General features: G+C 58.5%; 1 protein-coding gene across 2 annotated transcripts in view; it reads left to right on the forward strand.

Annotated features, from left to right (window-relative positions):
- Positions 1–19,103, forward strand: part of RUNX3 (RUNX family transcription factor 3) — a 62,745-nt gene extending 43,642 nt beyond the window's left edge. For both annotated transcript variants that reach the window (XM_089898832.1, XM_022551808.3), the window contains 3 exons: positions 341–445; positions 11,227–11,385; positions 16,010–19,103. In XM_089898832.1, coding sequence (XP_089754958.1) covers positions 341–445; positions 11,227–11,385; positions 16,010–16,554 — 809 coding nt within the window. In that variant the 3' untranslated portion in view covers positions 16,555–19,103. The remainder of the gene's footprint in view (positions 1–340; positions 446–11,226; positions 11,386–16,009) is intronic.
- The last annotated feature ends 2,081 nt before the right edge of the window (positions 19,104–21,184 follow it).

A 21,184-nucleotide genomic window follows, 5' to 3' on the forward strand; every position in this document is an offset into this window, starting at 1 on the left:
CACTAATTATTTTCATGAAAAAAAAATATGTACTCATCTGAGCTCCCCACCCCCAAATCGCAAGGGTCTCTAGGTAGAAGGAACAGCACAAACAAAGGCCAAGAAGCAGGGAGGAAGCAAGCCAGGGTGGCCAGAGCGTGGGGCAGGGGAATGTGGTAAAGTTGGTGCCAGACCTCCCGGGGCCTTGAATGCCAACCCCAGCAGCTTGAATTTTACCCAGAACCCTATCTTCTGCCCAGGTTCAAAGTAGAGAGACCTGCTCCTTCTGGAAGATGAGGGCTTCAGGGTGTCGTGAATAGCTCCAGGTGCCAACCTCTTCTTTATTCCCCACTCCCCCCAGGGAAGAGTTTCACACTGACCATCACCGTGTTCACCAACCCCACACAAGTGGCCACCTACCACCGAGCCATCAAGGTGACCGTGGATGGACCCCGGGAGCCCAGACGTAAGTGCCAGAGCCACTCAGGCCCCTGGGTCGGGGAGGAGGGCCCAGCGGGGGAAGGGCAGTCGCCGAGGTCAGACAGATGGCACTGGATCCTGGGAGCTGTGGCGGATTGCAGTCCTCCGCTCCACACCCCCGCCCCGACTGTGTGCCTGTGCTTAGCCCCGGGCTGTAGGAAGCCATTCTGGGAAGAGGAGATGACTGAATCAACTTGACCTGCCCTTGGCTCCCCGTACCCCAAGGGATGACTGCCCACTGCGGGCCGGCTGGGGGAGTATGGATTTGCAACCTTTAAGGAAAGGAAAAGGATGGGTGTGTGTTGTGTGTGTGTGTGTGTCTGTGTGGTGTGTGTGTGTGTATGTGTGTGGTGTATGTGATGTGTGTGTGTGGTGTGTGTGTGATGTGTGTGTGTATGTGTGGTATGTGTGGTGTGTGTGGTGTGGTGTGTGTGTGTGTGGTGTGTGTGTGTGTGTTTGGGGGTGGAGGTTGGGCCAGGTTTGCTCTACTCCACCCCAGCTTCCTCTGCCAGTGGCGGAGGGAGGGAGCCATCAGAAGTAGGGGCTGCTCGGGCTGCAAGGCCAGATCCCCTCCTTGGAAACGTTCTTTGAGTCTTAGCATGTGACTTAAGTCACATAGAGCCCAGACACTCTGACCCCAGGACCCACATCTTGAGATCAGGAATGCAAATTTGATTCTGCAAATATTTATTGAGCACATATTCTGTGCAGGGAGCCCTGATCCGTGCACTTTAGCATCAAAGAAAGTTTGTGTTTCATTGCTTCTGCCTGATGAATGACCTAGAGTTTGCAGATTCAGACTGGGGAAACTGGAGGGGCAGCTGCCACAGTGGGCCTGAGGCCTGTGTTCCCTGAATGAATGAGTGAAACAAAGAAGCAGCTGGTCATCGCCGGACTGGCTGCTTCCTGAGCTCTGAGCAGAGCTCTTGTGTGGACTGGCCCCCACTCACGGCATGCTCATGCCTGGTGTATTGAGAGCTGCCGTGTCCTTCTCTTTGTAACTGTGGCCCTTTACAGTTTAGAAAACCCTCTCACATTTATTATCTCATGGGATCCTGAACCAAAGGGTCACTAGTTCCAGGGAGGAGAGAATCCAGCCCTGGGGATGTTGAGAACCTGACCAGGGCGTCACACTGTTTCAGGTGCAGGGAGGCGCCAGTCTTCCCAGAGGCAGCCTTCAATTCCAGTTCCAGGGCTAAGTGGGCCTGAGGCAGGAGGCTGAGAATGGGGTGTGGCTGTACCAGGGCAGTGCCAGTGAGGGCCACCCAGGCCTGGCTCCCCATCTGTCCAGTTCCTGGGCCCACTCCAGTACCTGGCCACTTGGGAAAGGCTCCGAGCTGGGCCCGGTGGCCCTGGAAGAGTTTCCCTGTAGGCCTCTCAGGGCCACACCTCCTCCATCCTGCCTCGGGTTCCTGAACCTGGTGATCAGGCCCAAGTTACTCACCTCCCAGCTGGCACCTGCCCTGGCCAGATTCCTGCTGAGTCCTTCCTGCTGGGATTGGACGTGGATGGGTCCATGCCTCTGGCCTTGGACTTTGTGGCTCTGAACGATCATGGCTCCCTTTTGGCCTCAGTTTTGTCATCTGTGAACCGGGTCAGTGACCCCAAGAGTCTCAAGGTGGTGATGGCTGGGAAGCCCTTGTGAGCCATAAGCCCTCGGTACAGAGAGCAGATTCTGAGCCAGCTTGCCTGGCTGGGAGACCTTGGGCAAGGTCTGATCTCTGTGGGCCTCAGCTGCCTCCTCCAGGAAGTGGGATGATACCACCCAGCCTGCAGGCCTGGAGATCAGTGATGGCTTGTGGATAGCATCTGGCTGTAGCAGAGGGTCCTTGTGAGTCTCTGTATCTGTGGTATTCTCTTATCCCTGGTACCTGGCATCCCCTCTGTACTCCCACCACTAGCACCGTTAGCCGATGGTGAACCTTTCTTGGTCGGCAGCAGGGTGGCTGCTGAGAAACCCAGGCCATAGTAATAGAGGCATCAAGTCTCCGTTGAGGGAGGTGGTATCGTACTCTAAGTCTTCAGGGGCAGAATCAGGATGAATGGGAGCCACGGTTGGGCTCAACGTGATGATGAGCTGTTAGGAGCCACTCCACAAGAGTGAGCACCCACTGTGTAGAGGCATGTGAGCAGAGGGCGCTGGGAGCTTGGGGGGAAGGCACCCAGGGACCGGCCAATGCCTGGAATCCCTCAGAACCCTCCACGTTCAGCCCTGCCCAGCCCAGAGCAGCTGCCCACCCTCCCCAGCCGAGGCCACTGGATGAGGGTGGAGGCTCAGCCCTACCCTTGGAAGCCCCCAGTCAAGTCCTTGCCTGCTCGTCTCTCCTGAGGTCCCCCAGACATGAGACAGCCCCTTCTCGGGGCGAGGTGGTAGGGGAAGGGGTGGCATAGGTCGAGGCAACAAGAGGAAGGGAAAGAAATCAGGAGCGGAGAGAAGCTGGAGTCAGAAGCAAGGCGGTACAGGCCAGATCAGTGACTTGAAACAAAATCTTAGCAGAGGCTCATTTATAGAAAAGAGCAGATGTGGGAGGTGGCACATCTCCCAGTCTCCCATCTGAGCACCTGCTTGCTCTTTCCCCCTGCCCGGCCCTCAGGGCAGGTCTCACCTGCACCCTGGATTCCAGCCCCAACCTGCCCTTCACTCTGCGACCTTGGACAAATCTTCCTCCTTCCCCAACTTCTGTTTCCCCACCTATAAGTGGTCAGAGGGCAGCTCAGCTGCTGCTGGTCAACGAGCACTCCCTGTGTGCCAGGCCCTGTGCAGGGTCTCTTTTTTTTTTGGCCGTGCTGCACGGCATGTGGGATCTTAGTGCCCCAACCAGGGATAGAACCTGCGTCCCCTGCATTGGAAGCGCAGAGTCTTAAACACTGGACCACCAGGGAAGTCCCCCAGAGTCTCTTAACTGATCCTCGACAACCCCAGGAGGAGACAGGCCAGGAGGCCAAGCCACTTGCCCAAGGGTGAGCTTCGGTGCACCCCAGGGGCTCCAGCCTGGGGCTCAGGGAAACAAGGGCCACTCAGAAGGGCCTTCCTAGCTCAGTGTGCTCATCTGTAAGATGGGGATGATTTTAGCTTCTGCTCCGGGGAGTTGTGAGCTTTACATGAATTACAGCTGCCTGGCCTGCAGGAGGTACCCAACAACCCTGATGGATTATCACAGGGTTTCCCTTCGGGGCTTTTCTTCTGCTTTGTGACCCCCGACTCCGTGTGAGGGCTGAGCCTTCCGTGGGGAGGGGTGGGAGTAGAGGCTGGTCCCGGGAGCCAGGGAGAGGCGCCTGCAGATCCCCGAGGCCCGGCTGTGGGTTCTGTGGCCAGGTCGTTCCCCTCCGCTGCCCTGCAGAGCATGCCCAGTCTGCAGCCAGGTGGCCGGCTGGGTTTGAAGCCTGGCTTGGTGGCTTCCTGCCTGTGTGGCCTTGGTTTCTGAGGTTCTCGGTGCTGGTGTCCCTCAGAGTCACCGGGGGCTGGTAAAGAAGCAGTGGAGCAGGATCCAATATACGGGGCAGCAGGCAGTGTAGCGCCTGGCGAGCCTGGGGTAGACTGCAGTGTGGGAACTGCTCACCCTGTCTCCCAGGCTTAGCAGGTGCCGTAGCTGAGAGGGCAGGACACAGGTTCTCCATGCTGCCTGAGGCCATGGGCCGGGGGCTGTTCTGACATCTTGCCTGAGGGCCCTTTCTTCCCCAAAGTGTACATGGGACGGTTTCAACAAATATTTTTCTGGGTACCGACCACGTGTCAGGCACTATTCTAGAAGCTAGGGACACTGGAGTGAACCAACAGATGGGCTCTGGCCCTCTTGGGTCTCACACACTAGGGGTGGGGAGAAATGGTAAACCATGCTGTTGTCACCATGGCCCACGAGGCCCAACCTGATCTGTGCCCTTTACCCCTTGCCTTCCTCTCTGACACCCTTCTCCTCACTTACCCAACTCCGGCCACCTCGGCCTCCTGACCAGTCTTCAAACTGGGCAGCTTCACACTTCTGCCTCAGGGCCTTTGCACTGCCGTTCCCTCTACCTGGGACACGCCTCCCCCAACAACCCCAGACGTGTGGCTCGCTGCTTCCCACCTTGAAGTCTTTACTCACACTTCTCAGTGAGCCCTCCCCTGACCACGCTGTTTTAATCAAACACACAGGCATCCCCCTCTCGCCCTTACACTTCCCGGCTTTCATTTTACTTATCACCTCCTAAGACGCTATATAGTTCACTCATTTATTTCACGTATTTTTCATCTCCCCTGACTACTATATATGCTCCATGGAGTGGGGGTTCTTTGCTTTGCCAGACATTGAGGTAGACCCTGGAACACAGACGTGGGCACTTACTAGGTGCTCAGTTAATGTTTGTTGAATAAATAAATGAGGTAAACAGATAATTAACTAGTTTAATTTCAGGTCGTGAGAAGTCCTGCAAAGGAACTCTAAGCTGGGGGTCGGGGGGAGTGGTGGAGAGTGCAGGGCTGGGACCCACAGTGGGAGGGGGACAGGGGAGGCCTCCTGAAGAGGCGACATTTGAGCAGAGGCCTGAAGGAGGTGAGCAGACAGCCACTGGGGCTGCTGGGGGCGGGAGACGACGTGGGCAGGAAAAGTGACCCTGAGCCTGCAACTTGAGGACTGAGGCCGTCCTAAAGTTGCCACAGTTCTGTCCTCAGCTCCAGGTGGGATTGGAGGGATGCCCAGCTTGAGGAAAGGCAACTGCTCCTGGCCCCTGGCTCCCAGGACCCCACGCCCCTAGGGGGAGTGCACCCAGCAGGAGGGAAGGGGTTAACCTTGGACCTCCCCGGTTCCCCTAATCAACCCCAGGCCACTGGAAGCCCCAGTTGTGCCCCTGGGAGAGCCACTGGCCCCCCACCCGCCCGGTTCCTTGCCTAGCCACCGACTGGCTTTCATCTGCTCACGGGGGGCCAATTCATGGCAGACCACCTGGGGCTCAGCCCCCACCTACGACTCTGCTTGGCTGTTAGGAACCAGGGGTAAATCTCCTGACAGGCCGCAGAACGGGCCTTGGGCCCGGGTGCCCCACCCCACGGCTGGACAGACAGTGGCTGCTGTGTATGGGATGTGGCCGGGCAGCCAAGGAGGTGGCCAAGTGGCTTCAGATGGGAGAAGGGCCCCGTGGCTGGGGCCCACATTGTTGCCTGCAGACCACACTGCTCCTGGGGCCCCGCCCAGCTCTGCTTCTCCCCGCTCCCTGCTCCCGTTGGCCTCCTGCCCCCCTCACCCCACCGCGGCAGGACACTGAGCTGGCCTCCTGCCAGTCGGGCCTCACTGCCAAGGAACCCAGCTCTGCTCTCTTGGAGGTCTTGGGAAGTCAAGACCTTAGCAGCTGAGCTGCATGCAACACGCTGACCAGTCCAGGTTTGACCTTGACCATGTGCCTCCACTTTCCCATCTGTAAAATGGTTGTGATGATAGCGGCCTCTCAGAAGATCGTGGCCCTTGTAGACGACACGCGTGGCCTGCCTGGCACAGTGCTTGGCACGTCGTAGATGTCTGCTCAAGCGGTTGCCACGCTTATCACGGGGGCTTGTGTCAGGCCAGTGTGAAGGCAAGGGCGTGGCCCTGATGGCCCCTGGGTTTCCCCCTGAAGCACCAGGTACCTGGCAGGTGTGGGGACCCGGTGCTGGCCCGGTGCTGAGAGATGCCGGGTGAGTCACCCACCTGGCTGGGCCCCAGTGTTCCTCCCCCAACTCTTATCCTTCTCACACACCTGCGAGGCTGGGCCCTCCCACTGTCCAGATCCACTGAGGAGGGGTTGTAAACCCAGAGTGCCTTCCTTGAGTGCCAAGGCCAGGTGGGCTGTTTAATTCTCCCGGCCTGTCGCCAGACTCAGGAGTTAGAGTGTGAGCTCCACTTCACAGGTGACACAGCTGTGGCCCAGTGGGTAAGAGCTGCCTGGGACAGGCCTGGGCCGCTGGGTCCTGGAGGGTCATAAGTGAGGACCGGAGCAGGTGCCGTCCCATGGGCTGTCAGTGAGTTGAGCCCAGGCGCCGCAGGCGGACAGGCAGCCCAAGCGAGGTCCAGAGGGCCAAGGTGGGGCCGTCCCCAGGCAGTCCCCCTCCTCTGCACAAAGTGCTCTACCTTGAAACACTTGGGGCCTGTCCTCCAGCTCATCCTCAACTCAGGGGTTAGACACTATGATAACCACTTGACAGCTGTGGAAACTGAGGCCCAGAGGAGCAGAGGGACTTGGTGGGTTAGAGCAGGGTGTGATTAGAGGGTTGGACGCTCAGCGCTGAGCTTCCGAGCAGGGCAGGGCTCCTGGTGGAGTCCACTGAGACCCTCTCATCTTCTTCTTTCCAGGCCTGTAATCCTGCACCTGCTCTGGGCCCTGGGCCTGGGCTGGGTCCTAACACCCATTGTTTGGAGCCCCTGACTTTCCAAACCCAGGCTCCTTTCCTACAAGATGGGCTCCGGGAAGACAAGGTGGCCAGGTGCCTCTATGTGACCTCGAGCATGTCCCTGACCTTCACTGAGCCTCAGTTTTCTCACCTGTGAACTAGGGACAGTGGTAGACCCCCTCATGGGGATAATGCAGGTGAAACAAGGCAGAACGTGTCAACTGCTTAGACAGTGGAGTGGAGGAAGCACTGAGTAAGTGTCGGCCACTGTTTTTCTTTCCGTTCCTGCTAGCTGCTGCTCTTAGCCTGCAGAGGTGCTGGGAGAAGGGGGCTTCCTGGAAGAGGCAGAGAATAAATACTAGAGAAACCCTGGGAGCAGCAGCAGCAGGAGGCGGTGATGGGGGTGCCCGTGGGGGGCCTCATCCTGGCCAGTGGCTGAGTCTTGCAGTCTTAAGTCAGGGACTTTCAAAGCTAGAGGGGCCTCAGTGAGCAGTGTGTGCAGATGGGAAACTGAGTCCCAGCATGAAAGAGCTGGGCCCCTGGTGACCTAGTGAGCTGGGCCAGGGCTCCCCACCCAGCTCTCACTGTGGGCAGCCGAATGAAAGAGGTCTATTCTGAAGGCACATCTTCTTTCCTCGGGCACAGGGAGTTCCGTTCTGCTCCCAGTGTGAAGGTCCAGGCCCCGTGGCTCTGAGACTCTGTGGCGCCCTGGCCACGTGGAGCCACCTCAGCTCCCCTTTGCCCCTCCTGGGCCGTGGCTCCAGCATTCCACAGCAACAAGGAAGCAGTTCCCCAAGTGCTGTTAAAACTCCTCCTCCAGGAAGTCTGCCCTGCATGAAGGCAGAGCAGCATGTGGCAGGAGCGTGGGCTCTGGGACCACATTACCTGATTTATATCCCAGACCAACCGCTTAGTGTAGGGCTCATCTTGAAGCCTCAGTGGCCCCATCTGTACAATGGGACCAAAAGGGAAGTGTCAGGAGAAAGAGCACTGGACTTGGAGTCGGGGTCTGGGTGCCGACGCCAGCTCCGCTGTCCTGGCTTTGTGTCCCGGACAGGACTTACCATCCTGGCCTCCGTGTCCTGGTCTCTATGTGGGGATGATAATCCTGCGTCCCTTGGCACAGGCTGGGGTAGAAGTGACCGTGCAGATGGTGGGGCCCCAGGTGGGTGGAGAGCGTCCGGTCACCTTATTTTGCCAGCAACACGACCTGTGAGGGCACCACGATGCAGACACCGTGGCTTGGGGTGGGTGGGGGAAAGGGGTGAGGCCACCAGGCGGCAGAGCCCATCCTCGGACCCAGGCTGGCTGCGAACCCCTCCCTCCTTCCACTGGCCCCCAGGAGTATCTCTAGACACATAGTGCACAGTGTGACTCAGAAACGGGACTTTATTAGCCAGTGGCCATAACAACAAGGCCTGAGGTTTTGCGCCAGCTTTCGTGTAACCCCGCTGGCTCACTTCAAGCTTGCGGTTGACTAAGACACCCAGATCCTCTGCACCTGAGCTGCTGTCAGGTCAGTCCGCGGCCTCCAGATCTATCCAGCCGGCTTCCTGCCTGTTGAGCTTGTTCTGACTTCATTCATGCCCCAGCTCATCCACATTGCCTTGCCATTCTCAGTGGCCTCCACAGCAAGGGCAACAGCGTTTCCTCCAAGGCCGATCAGGACTGAGGCCAGGCCGTCCGGCACTTCCCTAGAGACCACGTCCTGAGGGGTATCCATGAGCCAGTCCTCGATGGCTAAGGTTAGACAACCAACCAGCAAATGAAATCCCAAACTTGGAGGATGCAAACTGGCAGCCCCTGAACAGGACATGTTCTACAAAGCGCTCGAGTTATTTTGTTGTTGTTTTCAGTATTTGAATTGCCAACACATAAAATACGGGAGGTTTCACATAAAAGCAGGTTTATGGCTTCCGGTAAACTGGAAGCTCTGGCAACACTGGGTCCACCCCCACCAGGGCACCAGTCAGCTGGACTGGATGGCAACTGCCCCTTCTACGAGGCCCACCCTCTCCAGTCTGCCCCAGGCCCTACCCATCCCATGTGCCTCATTTATGTGACTTGCCCAGCCCCCATAGTCATCTAGCCTGGTGGCCCCAGCTCCAACCAAACTACCCCCAGCCCACATTTTTCCTGTTGCCAAGGGTCCTGGGAGGCAGCAGTGGGGGGCCCGGCTGGGAGCCAGGTGGTCTCATTTTGGCTGCTGAGTGTCCCATGGGCTCGGGCCTGGGGCCTCCTCGGAGGAGAAGGTGGGTCCCTGGTTCTTGGTGGCTTGCTGAGCCCATTGAGGATCCCGGGACAACCTGTTCCATTTCTAAGGGCTCTCACATGCCTGTTTGAGCTTGTGACAGGGGTGTGTAGCGAGACTAGGGGCCTGTGGGTACCAGGATGCACTGCATCCCCCTTTTGAAAATCAGAAGTCAGGCCCATTCTGAAGTCCCCACCTCTGTCCCCTCACTCCCAATGGCAGTGAAGAGTCATCTCACACCTTCCAGGCCCCTAGGACACCATTTTCCAAGCCTCAGCAAGCATGGTGAGGAGTTTTGTTTTACCTCCCGCTACCCCTCTCTCCTTCTTCTTTCTCTGTCAATCTAGAAGATTCCTCGTGTCACTGAAGACCCCAGGACTCAGGCAAGCCTTCCCCTCTCCCTTAGCCCCTCCCCACACTTCTTTTCCAAGGATCCCAAGTCTAAGACATCCTCCCTCTTTCCTCGCTGTGTGACCTCGGGCAAGCCTCTTCACCTCTCTGAACTGCAGTTCCCTTGTCTGTAAAAAGAGGACCAGGCCCACCTGTCTGCCTGGCCTCCTCCCTCAGGGTCAGGTGGAGCCGAACGGGCCAACCTCAGCTGACAGGCTGATCAGGAGAGCCCAGGAATGTCCGGTCCTCTCAGTGAGGAGTCTGTTATAACAGAGTGTCTGCCCTGGAGAAATCCCCCGACACAAGGAGGTGTGTGAACAGAGATATTCCTGGGAGTCCTGCATGCAGGGGGATCATTTGGAAGCGAGCTAAGTGTCCATTTAGAGGAACGGCTGAGGGGACTGCGGCCTCCAGGGGATGTGACGAGCAGGAACGAGGGACACCCACAGGCTTAGTGAGGCCGTCCCGCCCCCACCTGTTGCCCCTCACTGTGCCCTGGGTTGGGCTCCCGAGGTTTTGCGGGAACTCTGTTGTTTCTCTGGGGCTGGGTTACTCTCTCCATCTATCAGATAAGGAAACTGAGGTGGCCCCCCAGGTGTGCTACTGAAAGAGCAAGTTAGAGAATGATACAGCCAGGCTGAGACCATTCAAGAAAGTTCTGTGAGAAACTTGCTCTGTGTTTTGCATGCACGTGAAACCAAAAAACGGCTGGAAAGAAAGACCTCCGAACTGATCACATGGGGACTTCTGGGCAGGGATTTAGGGTGGGTCAGAGGGGCCATTAGCCTTACCTGTAATGCTTTTATTTTTGTAGCTATTCATATTTTGCTTGTGAAATGTAAAATGAGTAATTGAAAAAGTGGTGTGTGTGTGTGTGTGTGTGAGTGTGTGTGTGTGTGTGTGTGTGTGTGTGTGAGAGAGAGAGAGAGAGAGAGAGAGAGAGAGAGAGAGGTGGTCCCTGCAAGCCTGATGTCATTCGAGAAGCCTTGAGGGTGGCCTCGGCTGGCTGCTTGAAGGCAGGGGCATGGCCATCTTGACGAGGCTGGGGTCCTTCCTGTGTGGGCCATGGCAGAGTGATACTGGGAAATGCTGGCGGCTTCTCCAAGTGTGATGCCCAAGCCAGGTGCACTGGTCCCCTGTTCCCAGCTTCGGGACAGAGATGGGAGTCCAGCCCCTCACACAGCGCCCCACTCCACTTCCCAGCATCGTGGTGAATTTCCTCTCCTGTCTGAGACCCAGAGGGGAGAAGGCATGTGCTGGGGGTCCCAGGGTAGCTCTGGGCTGGAGGAGCCAGCATTCCCATTCCGGGGCCATCTCCCATTCCTCTTGCAGATGTGAATGGCAGGCAGGATGGATGCTGGGGGGCAGACAGTGGCAGCATCCCTGGGTTCTCTCCCTGCCTCCCATGGAAGCCTGCTTAAGCCCCTTTCCCGTGCCTGTTGCCTCAGATTCCCCTTCTGCCCAAAAGCGTAACGTAGAGGTGTAGGTCGCAGGCTTTGATTTGAACCCTGAGTTCAAATCTTGACTCCACAACTTACTGGCTCTGTGGCCTGGAACCTCTTTGAGCCTTACCTGTGGCATAAGAAGGTAGGCGTGAGATGATGGCAGCCCCAGGGCAGCACGTACTGACCATTCTCTGTTCAGAAGAGACATCGGTAGTGGCCTTTGGGTTCTCCCTACAGAGGCCTAAGGGTAGACCTCAGGGAGAACTTCCCAGCAGAGCAAGGCATTTCTGCCCCCCGAGACTCACGGGGACCAGCTTCTCACGGGCTCCCATGCTCTGCAGGGCATCGACAGAAGCTGGAGGACCAGACCAAGGCGTTCCCCGACCGCTTTGGGGACCTGGAGCGCCTGCGCATGCGGGTGACGCCGAGCACGCCCAGCCCCCGAGGCTCGCTCAGCACCGCCAGCCACTTCAGCAGCCAGGCCCAGACCCCCATCCAAGGTACGGCGCAGGGAGGTGGGGGCTGCGGTGGGAGAAGGGGACGGCGGCCTGGAAGTGGTCTCTCTGCTCCAGACCAAAAGCTCATCCCAGGGTCACTGGCTGCACCACCCTGGTGTTTGTTATAAAGGAACACGGCCTGCTCTGAGGGCCTGCTCTGCCCGGTCCTGGGCTCAGCCCTTCCTTCATTCATTCAGCAAACATTTATTGCCGCTCACCCTGTGCCGTCGTGGTGCCTGGCCCCAGGGATGGATAGACAGGCACAGTCCCTGCCCTCCAGGGGCTCCCTGTGCCCGGCGGGAAGTGGGTATTAGTCCCCCAGTGCACCCGTTAAAGTTGGGCAGGCCTCGCCCCAGGAGCCTGAGACAGACACGTCTGCCAAGGACACCACATTCCCCCAGGCCTCAGCTTTCTCATCTGAAAGCGGGGTGGTGGTGGATGCCTCTGCCTGGGCGTCGGGTGACGTTCAAATGACGTTACTGCGCTCAAACTTCGTAAACTGTGAAGTGAATTTGTCCCTGGAGAGAGACAGAGCATCTCCTGAGAAAGTTCCCCACCTGGCCCAGAGACTCTTCCCAAACAGGAAGGAGGAGGGAGGCCTCTGGGCGGAGGCCCAGGATGGAGTCTTTACCCCTTGGCCAGATGGACACGGCAGGCACGTGTGAGCCTAAGTCTCGGGCAGGCCGTCCAGGTGTACAGGGCCTGGCACATAGCAGGTGCTCAGTAGGTGGTCAAATCGTGAATATCTACCCTGCTGTCTAGGTTCTCTTGGCCAGTGGGTTGGGGTGCAGGAGGCTGAGTGCACAGCTGACCCTCAGGCCAGGCAGGGATGGAGAGTGCTCGGCAGCAGTGCTGGACGCGGCCGGGAGGGCTGGCTGCTGCCATCATGCACCGTGGGTGTCTGTTCTTTCTTGGTCCTCCGGGCGCTGGTTAGAACCCATTTGGCAGATGAGTGAATTGAGGCTTAAGAGGTTAAGGGCCACTCTTGGGTCACACAGCGCATCAATGACCAGGTTCAAAGTGTCCACAGCACCCGCCCCCAGGAACTTCCTGTACTTCTGAGGGCACAAGCAAGGGAGTCCCTACTGGGTCTCTCCATTAAGGGAGGCCCTGCCCCCAGCCCTGGCCATGTGTGCCAGGCACAATGCCATGGCAGGGGGACTTGATGCAGCCCTGTGGTGTGAAGAGACGGTACCTCCCTTCTGGCCTGGGAAGCTGGGCCTTGGCCCTGCTGAGCCCCCAAGGTGGGGAGAGGCCCCAGGTCCAGGCTCTTAGCCACGTGCTGTCGAGTTTGAAACACTCAGCAACTCTTGAGCCAGGGGGCTGGCTGCAGGGTGGAGGGGTCTGAGCTCAAGAGGCAGTAAGATGTCCTCTGGGCTCATGCCCACCCCTGCCCAGAAGCTGTCCGCGCTCCCCTTCCCGGCAGGCCAGCCTTTGCGCAGGTACAGTGATCTAACACTCCAGGCCTTTCCCTGACATGGGCAGAGCTGGGCCCCAGCCAGGGGGCCCTGGAACCCAGCAGGTGGGGGCTAACAGTGGCGTCCTGTCCAGCAGCTCCCATGGAAGGAGAACCCACCTCTCTTTCCACTTGTGTGGACATGGCTTGGGAATCAGCACCTGCTGGAGCCTGAGGCAGGCCTACCCACCCTCTGTCCAGCCCCAGAGGGCCAGGCCTAGCCCAGCAGCAGGCAGAGCCCCTGCCTCCCCCGAGGCTGGGAGGAGAGGAGGTCGGGCCTGTGTGGGATAGTGGCTGACCCAGTCCTTCCCCTTCTGCTGTATCCTGAGGCAGGGTGCTTGCTAGCCACCCACAGCATTGGACGTCAGGCAGCCTCTGTGGCCCTTCACACCACCCAGGCCTCCCCGTCCTCAGGCCTGTCCCCTTTGGAGTGAGAGGAAGGGCTTTTGACAACCAAGACCAAGGAAGGAACGTGAAGTTTGCAGTCAGGTGGACGTGGCTAGGAATTCGGGCTCTGCCAGGCACTGGCTGTGTGATCTTAGGCAAGTCGCTTCACCTCTCTGAGCCTCAGTTTTCTCATCTGTAAAGTGGGAAGAAGGAGGTATCTGTCACAGGGGCGTTGGCAGGGCCAGGCTTGGGGAGTCCCTCTCACTGGCCCTCCCCTCCTGGTGGGACAAGCCTCTACTTTCAGACTCCATCCTGGGGGTCCCCCTCAGGATACCCCACCACCACTTCTCTTGGTTCCTGTTAATAGCTTTGACCCCCCAGCTTTGGTGACTGGCAAGCAGTGCCAAGGCCCCAACCCCTCCGTACCCCAGCCCCCAGCCCCCTGGCTGTGACCGCCCACAATGGGGGCTTCTCACAGCTCAAAGGCCTCATTCAGCCACCACACAGCAGCTGGGGCAATTTGGAGAAGAAAATAAACATTTCCTTCCAGTGTTGGGATTGGCTGCTCGACAGAGGCCTGGCCAGCTCGGGTTTCTTGGGGCTACTGGGCTGGAGGGGGTGGGGCTGGGGGCAGGAGCTGAGGGGGTGCTGAGGGCAGACGCTCCCCCCACCCGGGGAGGGAGGCAGGAGAGGACGGTGAGAGGGCCGGGCAGGCCTGCCCGCAGCCCACATGACCCCCGAGGGCCACACGCACCCAGGCCCACCTGGCACGGAGGCCCGGCTATAGCCCTGCCATTGCATCCTGGGCTCCCTGTTTGGGCTCCCTTTGTTTTGCAAAAGGGGTTCCTGTCAGGCGGCAGCGCTCGCTCCCCTGGGCTCAGGGCAAGGTGTTAGCCTCATGCTTGGCTGTGCTTGGGGTGCCAGGCACTGCCAACAAGGCTCCTCCCCTGGGGTTCAGAGATGAGGGCAGGAGCCAGGCTCCTCCGACCCCCTAGGCCTCAGGGCAGCACTGACCAGCCAAGAGATCTGTTAGGGAGGGTCTAGATGTGCCAGAAGGCCCCCGTCTCCCGGCCCCTAGCCCCCACATCTCCCCACCTGGAGCCCGGAGCCTCATCCCGTATCATCCACATCCGGGACCAGAGCCTGCTGCTGAAGAAACACCCCCCCAGCTGAGCTGGGAAGACCCCAAAGTCCAGAGAAGTTACAAGTCTTATCTGAGGTCGCACAGCACCTCAAGCAGATCTGGGGAAGTGAGGCCTGAGGGCACCTGCAGCTCTAGCCTCAGCCACGCCTCAGGCACGGCAGGCAGTGCACACCTGGAGCTGGCCAGGGGCAGAGGCTGGCCTCCTCCTGAGCCCTCTCTGGCCCCTAGTCTTTGGTGGAGAGAGGGCTTGGGAACAGACAGACTTTAGACTGCTGCTGTGTGCCCAGTGTAGGCACTTTACATGTATTAACTAATTTAATCCCTAGGAACTGTTATTGTCTCCATTTTTCATGTGGGACAACTTGATGCACAGAGAGGTTTAGTGACTTGCCCAAGGACACACAGCTAGTAAGTGTCAGAACTAAGATAAGTATCCAACCTCAGAGACCACACAGTTAACCTTCAGTCTGTGCTGCCTCAGAGATGGGACAGTTACCCTTCAGGCACGTGTCGGAACTCGGGACGGAGAGCCCTAGGATTCTGTGTAGGTCCAATGTGCTGTGTGACACTTAGGCAAGTGCCTCACCCTCTCTGAGTTTCAGTCTTCCTACCAAGGGGTTTAGACTCAATCCTGAAGCCCCTTTGAGTGTTGAGGTTTGAGGGGGTCTGTGATTACAAAAGTATGGGGCAGAGGCTGGGATACTTTTGTCTTGGAGCCAACGCCTGGGGGAGCCAGGGTGGGGCCTGGGCTGGACACTGGGTCTCTCTGTGACAAGGGCAGGGTCCAGGCCACCAAGCCCCTCTGGCTGCCGTCTGTCTCGCTTTGCTGTGGAGGTGGGTGAGGGTGGCATCTGATCCTTGTCTGGCCACCAGTCAGCTCCAGCCTGCAGGGCAGCCCTGGAGACACAGGTCCAGGCTGAGGCCGCGGTGGGGGGGTGGGTGGGGGATGGACAGAGCTGCCGTGGACCCAGCTGCCACAGCACAGGCAGAAGCTCCTATAACCTAACTGAGCCCCACCTGGGCAGGAGAGGTGCAGGCGCACGCGCACGTACCCCCAGCGGGAGCAGAAAGCAGAGGCCTCGTGATGAGTTCCAGTCCTTTCTGTGCAGCATGAGGAGAAGCCATCTTTCTCTCTCTGCCTGGTTCCTCGTCTGCGAGAGCAGGGCCTGACTCCCAATCTCACGGGACCGTTGGAGACCCTCTTTACCGAGAGCGAGAGAGAGAGGGCGAACCTGCCGGGCCAGGCTGTTGGGCGGCCTGTGCTGGCCCCGCCCTTGGCTCCCCACGCACCCACAGCCCAGCAGGGAGCCCACCTGCCCCTCGACAGGCCTCTGCATGGCTAGGCTGGGAAGAGGATGCCGGGAGGAGAGAAAAGCCCTCCCCCTCCTCTGCCTGCCCCGGCAGCGCCCGGGGCCACCCACAGCCCAGACCCCTGCTCGCACCTGCTTCCCAGGTGGGGCCGGATTGGGAATCAGCAGGCTCCAGCCCCCGAGCAGCTCAGGGCGGTGGGAGCAGAGCCACGTGTAGCACCAGGGATCCCCCTAGATGGGCCTGTAAACCAGAGCCCGAGGTCATTCTTGAAGAAAGGCCGCCGGGGTGGTGTCGGGCAGTGACTGACCATCCTCCTTGCTGTCCCCCAGGCACCTCCGACCTGAACCCTTTCTCTGACCCCCGCCAGTTTGACCGCTCCTTCGCAGCGCTGCCGACCCTCCCGGAGAGCCGCTTCCCCGACCCCCGGATGCATTACCCAGGGGCCATGTCGGCCGCCTTCCCCTACAGCGCCACACCCTCGGGCACGAGCATCGGCAGCCTCGGCGTGGCCAGCATGCCGGCCACCGGCCGCTTCCACCACACCTACCTCCCGCCGCCCTACCCGGGGGCCGCGCAGAACCAGAGCGGGCCCTTCCAGGCCAGCCCTTCCCCCTACCACCTCTACTACGGCGCATCCTCCGGCTCCTACCAGTTCTCCATGGTGGCCGGCAGCAGCAGCGCTGGCGACCGCTCGCCCACCCGCATGCTGGCCTCCTGCCCCAGCAGCGCCGCCTCTGTCGCCACCGGCAACCTCATGAACCCCAGCCTGGGTAGCCAGAGCGACGGCGTGGAGGCCGATGGCAGCCACAGCAACTCGCCTACCGCGCTGAGCACGCCCGGCCGCATGGACGAGGCCGTGTGGCGGCCCTACTGACCGCCCGCGTCCAAGGGGACTGCTCCCGCTGGTGGCGGGGACCCCAAGAACCTTCCAGACAAGTGGCGGGCCCAGCTCCAAGGCTCAGGGCACTCATGGGACTTAACGCTTCACGGCAGCTGTGGGCCCAGGGTCCATGGTCCTGGGGCCCAGAGCTGGTAGCTGGCTCTGAGAGCGTCTGGTCCAGCCACGTCTTTGTACAGAGGGGTCGGGACCTCCCCCAGGACCCCACCCCCAGCCCAGATCCTAGTCATCTCATCCCACGTCCCCGTGGGAGAAGTAGCCTCCTCCTGCCACCTCCCCTGGAATGACCTGGCTGTCCCCAGCTATGCCCACTGCTGTCACGGGGCCCAGGCCTCCTGGGACAGAGACCATCTCTGTTCTAGAGCGCGACTGCATTTGCCCACATGGTTTGGCCCCTTATCCTCGGGACCCTAGAAAGATCTCCCCACCCTTGCCTTCCTCAGAGACCCCGCACCCTGTGGGCCCAGCCCTCCCTCTGCATTTACACAAGTTGAGTCACAACTGGAAGGTCCCCCAGCCCTGAGAGGGGCTCACTTATGGTTTGGATGGGGAAGGAACCCCTCCAGAGGCCCCAGGGAATCGCTAGCAGAGATGGAATGAGGATACCCCCAGGCCCGCCCCCCAGCTCTGTTTCCCTACAACCCCTGGCAGCTAAGGGCCCCGACCCCATCCCAGCCGTCCGTGGGTCCCAGGCCCCAGAGCAGACTGGCCTGCGGCAGCAGGCCCCTAAAACCAGGAAAGACACCTGCGGACAGGTCTTCCATGCACTTTACCAGTCCAAGGCATTCGCCCTCTGTTCTCTCAGTGCGGGCTGGGAAGGGTCCCTTTCCCCCTAGGCTGGTCTCAAAATTGCCATTTTTGGAGAGAGCACCAGGACCAGACAGGTCCTACCAGAAAGCCTTGGGATAAGGGGTCATGGGGTGAGATGTCAGCATCCCTGGCCCACCTAGGTCCAGCCAAGCTGTGCACAGCCAAGCTGTGCAGCCTCGTGGGAAGGCCCAGCCAAACCTTCCAGTCTCTGACACACAACTCCCCGTCTTTAACCAGTCTGCTTCCAAAGCAGTCTTGAACAAAAACCCAGTTTTTAAAGCTGATTTTAGAGAAAGAAGCTTGTCAAACATTTTCAGACACACGATCTCTTACAGAAAAAGCCCCCATGATAGTGAACGATACCCCTCCCCCTCTGAGAGTGTGGAATTGTTAGGATCCCAAAACCTCCTCAAGAGGTCACAGTCCTTCAGCAGCATCCCACCAGCTTGCACCAAAGGCCAACCTGGTGCAGAACAAAGGGAGCACTGGTGAGATGCTGGAATCTCAAGTCTGTGGCTCTCGGGCATTTGTCCGAGAGGACGTGTGGGTGTCCCGGTAGAGGTGGGAGGGATGTGGGGGAGTACGGTGGCTGCATGATGGCAGAACACAAGAGCTGGGAAGGGCTTGGCAGCCTCAGCTCAGCCCCTGCTCTGCTCACAGGGGAAGTATTACAGTTTACAAATGGGAAAGCAGGCCTTGCCCAAGGGTTTAAGCATGTCCGAGTATTTTTCGTCCTAGAAAGGCATAAAAGACCCATGTCTGAATTTTTTAGTTCTCGAAAGGCGTAAGTGGAAAAGGACAAAACTCATAAGCATTGGGCAGCATGTGGCTTTTAGCCATCGTTTCAGCCCCATCCTCTGTGGATGTGGAAATCTCCCCTACAAAATGCTCCTTAGCGGTTGTCTGTGTAATAGCACGTGACCTGCCTGCCACCGCACCTGTGACAACCGCCAGATAGGTACATGGGATGCACACTCAGGTTAGGAGCTACAGCTTCTCTTGTCCTGCCCTCACTGGAAAAAGCAGTCCCCTGCTTTTATCTCTTCAAAACAGCTGCTGGGGGTATCCTGCTGACTCCCTTCAGCCGGGGGAGGGGCGGGGGGGGGATATCTCCACCCCTTCTCAGGAAGCAGCTACAAATCCATTGCCCTCGTGTCTCCTCCTCTCCTATTCTCTTTGGCTGTAGACTGGCCCCAGGCCCCAGTGGGAGGCACCCTTGGGTTCCCAGTGCCCAGCACTTTGTAGCCCCTCCCCAGATTACTACCCCTTCCTGACATCCAAGCCCCGGTGGGGGCAGGGACAGGAAATAAATCGACCCCCTCCCCGAAACTCCCTGACTCAAAGTGATGGCAGCCATGCTGAGTCTTTTTTAAGGCCCATAGTGGGTACAGACAGCTTGGGCTGGTAAAAATGGGTCCTTATTTACAAGGCTGCTTTGAAGTTGTACTAGGCAAACACACTGATTTAGAAAGCACAAGGAAACAAAGGGGTTTGGGCACCATATTACTGTAAGCCTCTTGGTGGTGGGTACGGATACGTTGTGACATATTGTCATGCTGAGGAGTTAATACCTGCTATACTCATATCTTCCGTAAAACCGACCCAGGGCTGGGAAGAAGGTGGGGAGGGATGGAAACTGCTTTGCACTATAATTTGCTTGGTGTGTTTGTTTTTAATGCACAACTTCCATGTACAGTAAACTGTCTTCTATACTATTTAACAGTAAAATGGAATTTTGACTGATTTGTTACAATAATATAACTCTGAGATGTGTTGAAGGATCTCAATGCCAGACTTCTAGAGCTGGTGGGAGAGGATGGGAGTCCTCCCGCCACGGCCAGGGAGGAATGAGGCCGGGCCTGGGGACAGGAGCAGGACTGACCGCACTGCTTTGGAGATTCCCCAGCGCCTTGGCCTCCCTGCATCCGACTCCACCCGGAAGGGCCACAGAGACCACCCTGGGTAAGTACAGCTGGCAAGGGCTCTCCCATGTGTGGCTGGAACCCCAGAGGAATAGCAGGTCTTCAAGGTGCCACCATCCCTTCTCCCTTCGCAGGCGGCCCATGACTTTTCACAAGTCAACAGAACAGGCGAAGCACCTGTTCCAGCTCATCCCCCAGGCTCTGAGTTGGGAAGGGGGCATAGGCAGGTAGACCGTGAAGCAGCCTTGGTGAGAGCCCATCTCTGGGAGCTGTTCGCGGCCATACTGATAAATTAGCAGCGATCAGCCATGTCAGCTCCCCCATTTTGCAGATAAGGCGACTAAGGTGCAAAGAGGGTGTGTCACCTGGCCCCACAGCTCCGCGGAGGAGTTTGTGGCTGATGGTGAGGGAGGCGGGTGTGAGGGTGTGGGCCCCTGGCTTGATAGCCTCCCCAAGCCTGCCAGCAAGGAGGCCTGGCCCACCGTGCCTGTCCAGCTGGGGCTTGGGGACGAGAAATTTCATAAAACACCTTAGTTTTGAGTGAAAATACTTCAAAAGCTAATCCCAAGACTTTGCCCTGTTCAGTTAGGCTGATCTGCCTGAAACCCAACAGCCGACAGGAAGTTCCCCTTTCCCCGGCCTAAACCCTGATCCCCGCCCCTCTGCGCTGAAGCACGGCTTCTGCCCCAGGGCCAGCAGAGTCTTCTCTAGGCAGGATCCCGGCCAGAGCTGCAGAACTGCTCTGTGGGTGTGCTCTGAGTGCCGTCGCCCGGATGAGCAGGAGTGGTCCTGAAGCAGCATCTATAAGTCAACACTCTGCTTCCGTAATATGTGTTTATTTGGGGGCCCTTTGTAGAGAATGATGGAGGTTATGAGGGAGCCACAGTTCAAGCTCCTCCCCGCTAGCCACACTCTGGTGCCACAGCTGATACAAGAGGAGGTGTGGCCTCCAGAGCCCCTGACTCAAAGCTCCATCACCTTAACCCTAGCAAGCACAGACCAGCACACCCAGGTTCCCAAAGGGAACCTGAGGCCCAGAGAAGTCCAGGACTTGCCTGAGGTCACACAGGCTGCTGGGGGAAGAGCTGCAGTAACCATATCAGCCTGCAGGTGGCAGCAGGTGGGGAGAGTGAACATGCCCCTCCAGAGAAGGGGGAAAAGGGATTTGCCTCAGTTATGGCCAGAATTCAGGTTAGGTGTTGGAAAGAACTTCCTAACCTCAAGGGGTTCATCCCAGAAGGGCCTGGAAAATATCTTGACATGGAGGAAGGGTTTTCTTTCCTTCTTTAGCTATGTGCCTGTGGGAGGTCCCTGTCCCTCTCTGAGCCTCCCTTTTTATTCAGATATTACACGAGCACCTACCGTATGCCAGGTATGTGGTATCAAGTCCCATGATCCCCAAAGGCCCTGCTTTGGGACAGTGGTTTTCTCGGCTTGAAGGAAAGGTTGACATCCCTGGCCCAGCATCCCCAGCCTGCTGGAGCCCAGGCCCGAGCCCCCCACCTCCTGCACCTCCCATCAAGGGTAAAGGGGCCATTTTGTTCCAGAGTCTGGGAGCCCCTGGACTCTAGAATTCCATTTTGAGGCTCGAGGAGCTGGTCCAGTTTGGGCAGTGCCTACAGGTTCACCAGCCGTGTCAGGCCACAGCCTGTGTCCGGCCTGGCCAGAGGCTGAGAGAGGTGGTCCAGGCCTTGGGACTCCAAGGGGTGGTCTCCCTGGGCACTGGACTGATCTTGGCACCTCCTGAGGGGTGAAGTGGTCCCAGGCAGACTTGAAAGTGCTGGGCTTCTGGCCATGGGGATGGCTTTGGTTTTTGTGGTGAGAGGTGGCTGTCCCGGCAGGGGTCTACGGGCCCCAGGTGATGATGTGTGACC

The sequence above is a fragment of the Delphinapterus leucas genome, chromosome 1 (assembly GCF_059928025.1).
Source record: "Delphinapterus leucas isolate spDelLeu-1000000601 "Yukka" chromosome 1, BTC_Dleu_Yukka2, whole genome shotgun sequence".
Lineage (NCBI taxonomy): Eukaryota > Metazoa > Chordata > Mammalia > Artiodactyla > Monodontidae > Delphinapterus > Delphinapterus leucas.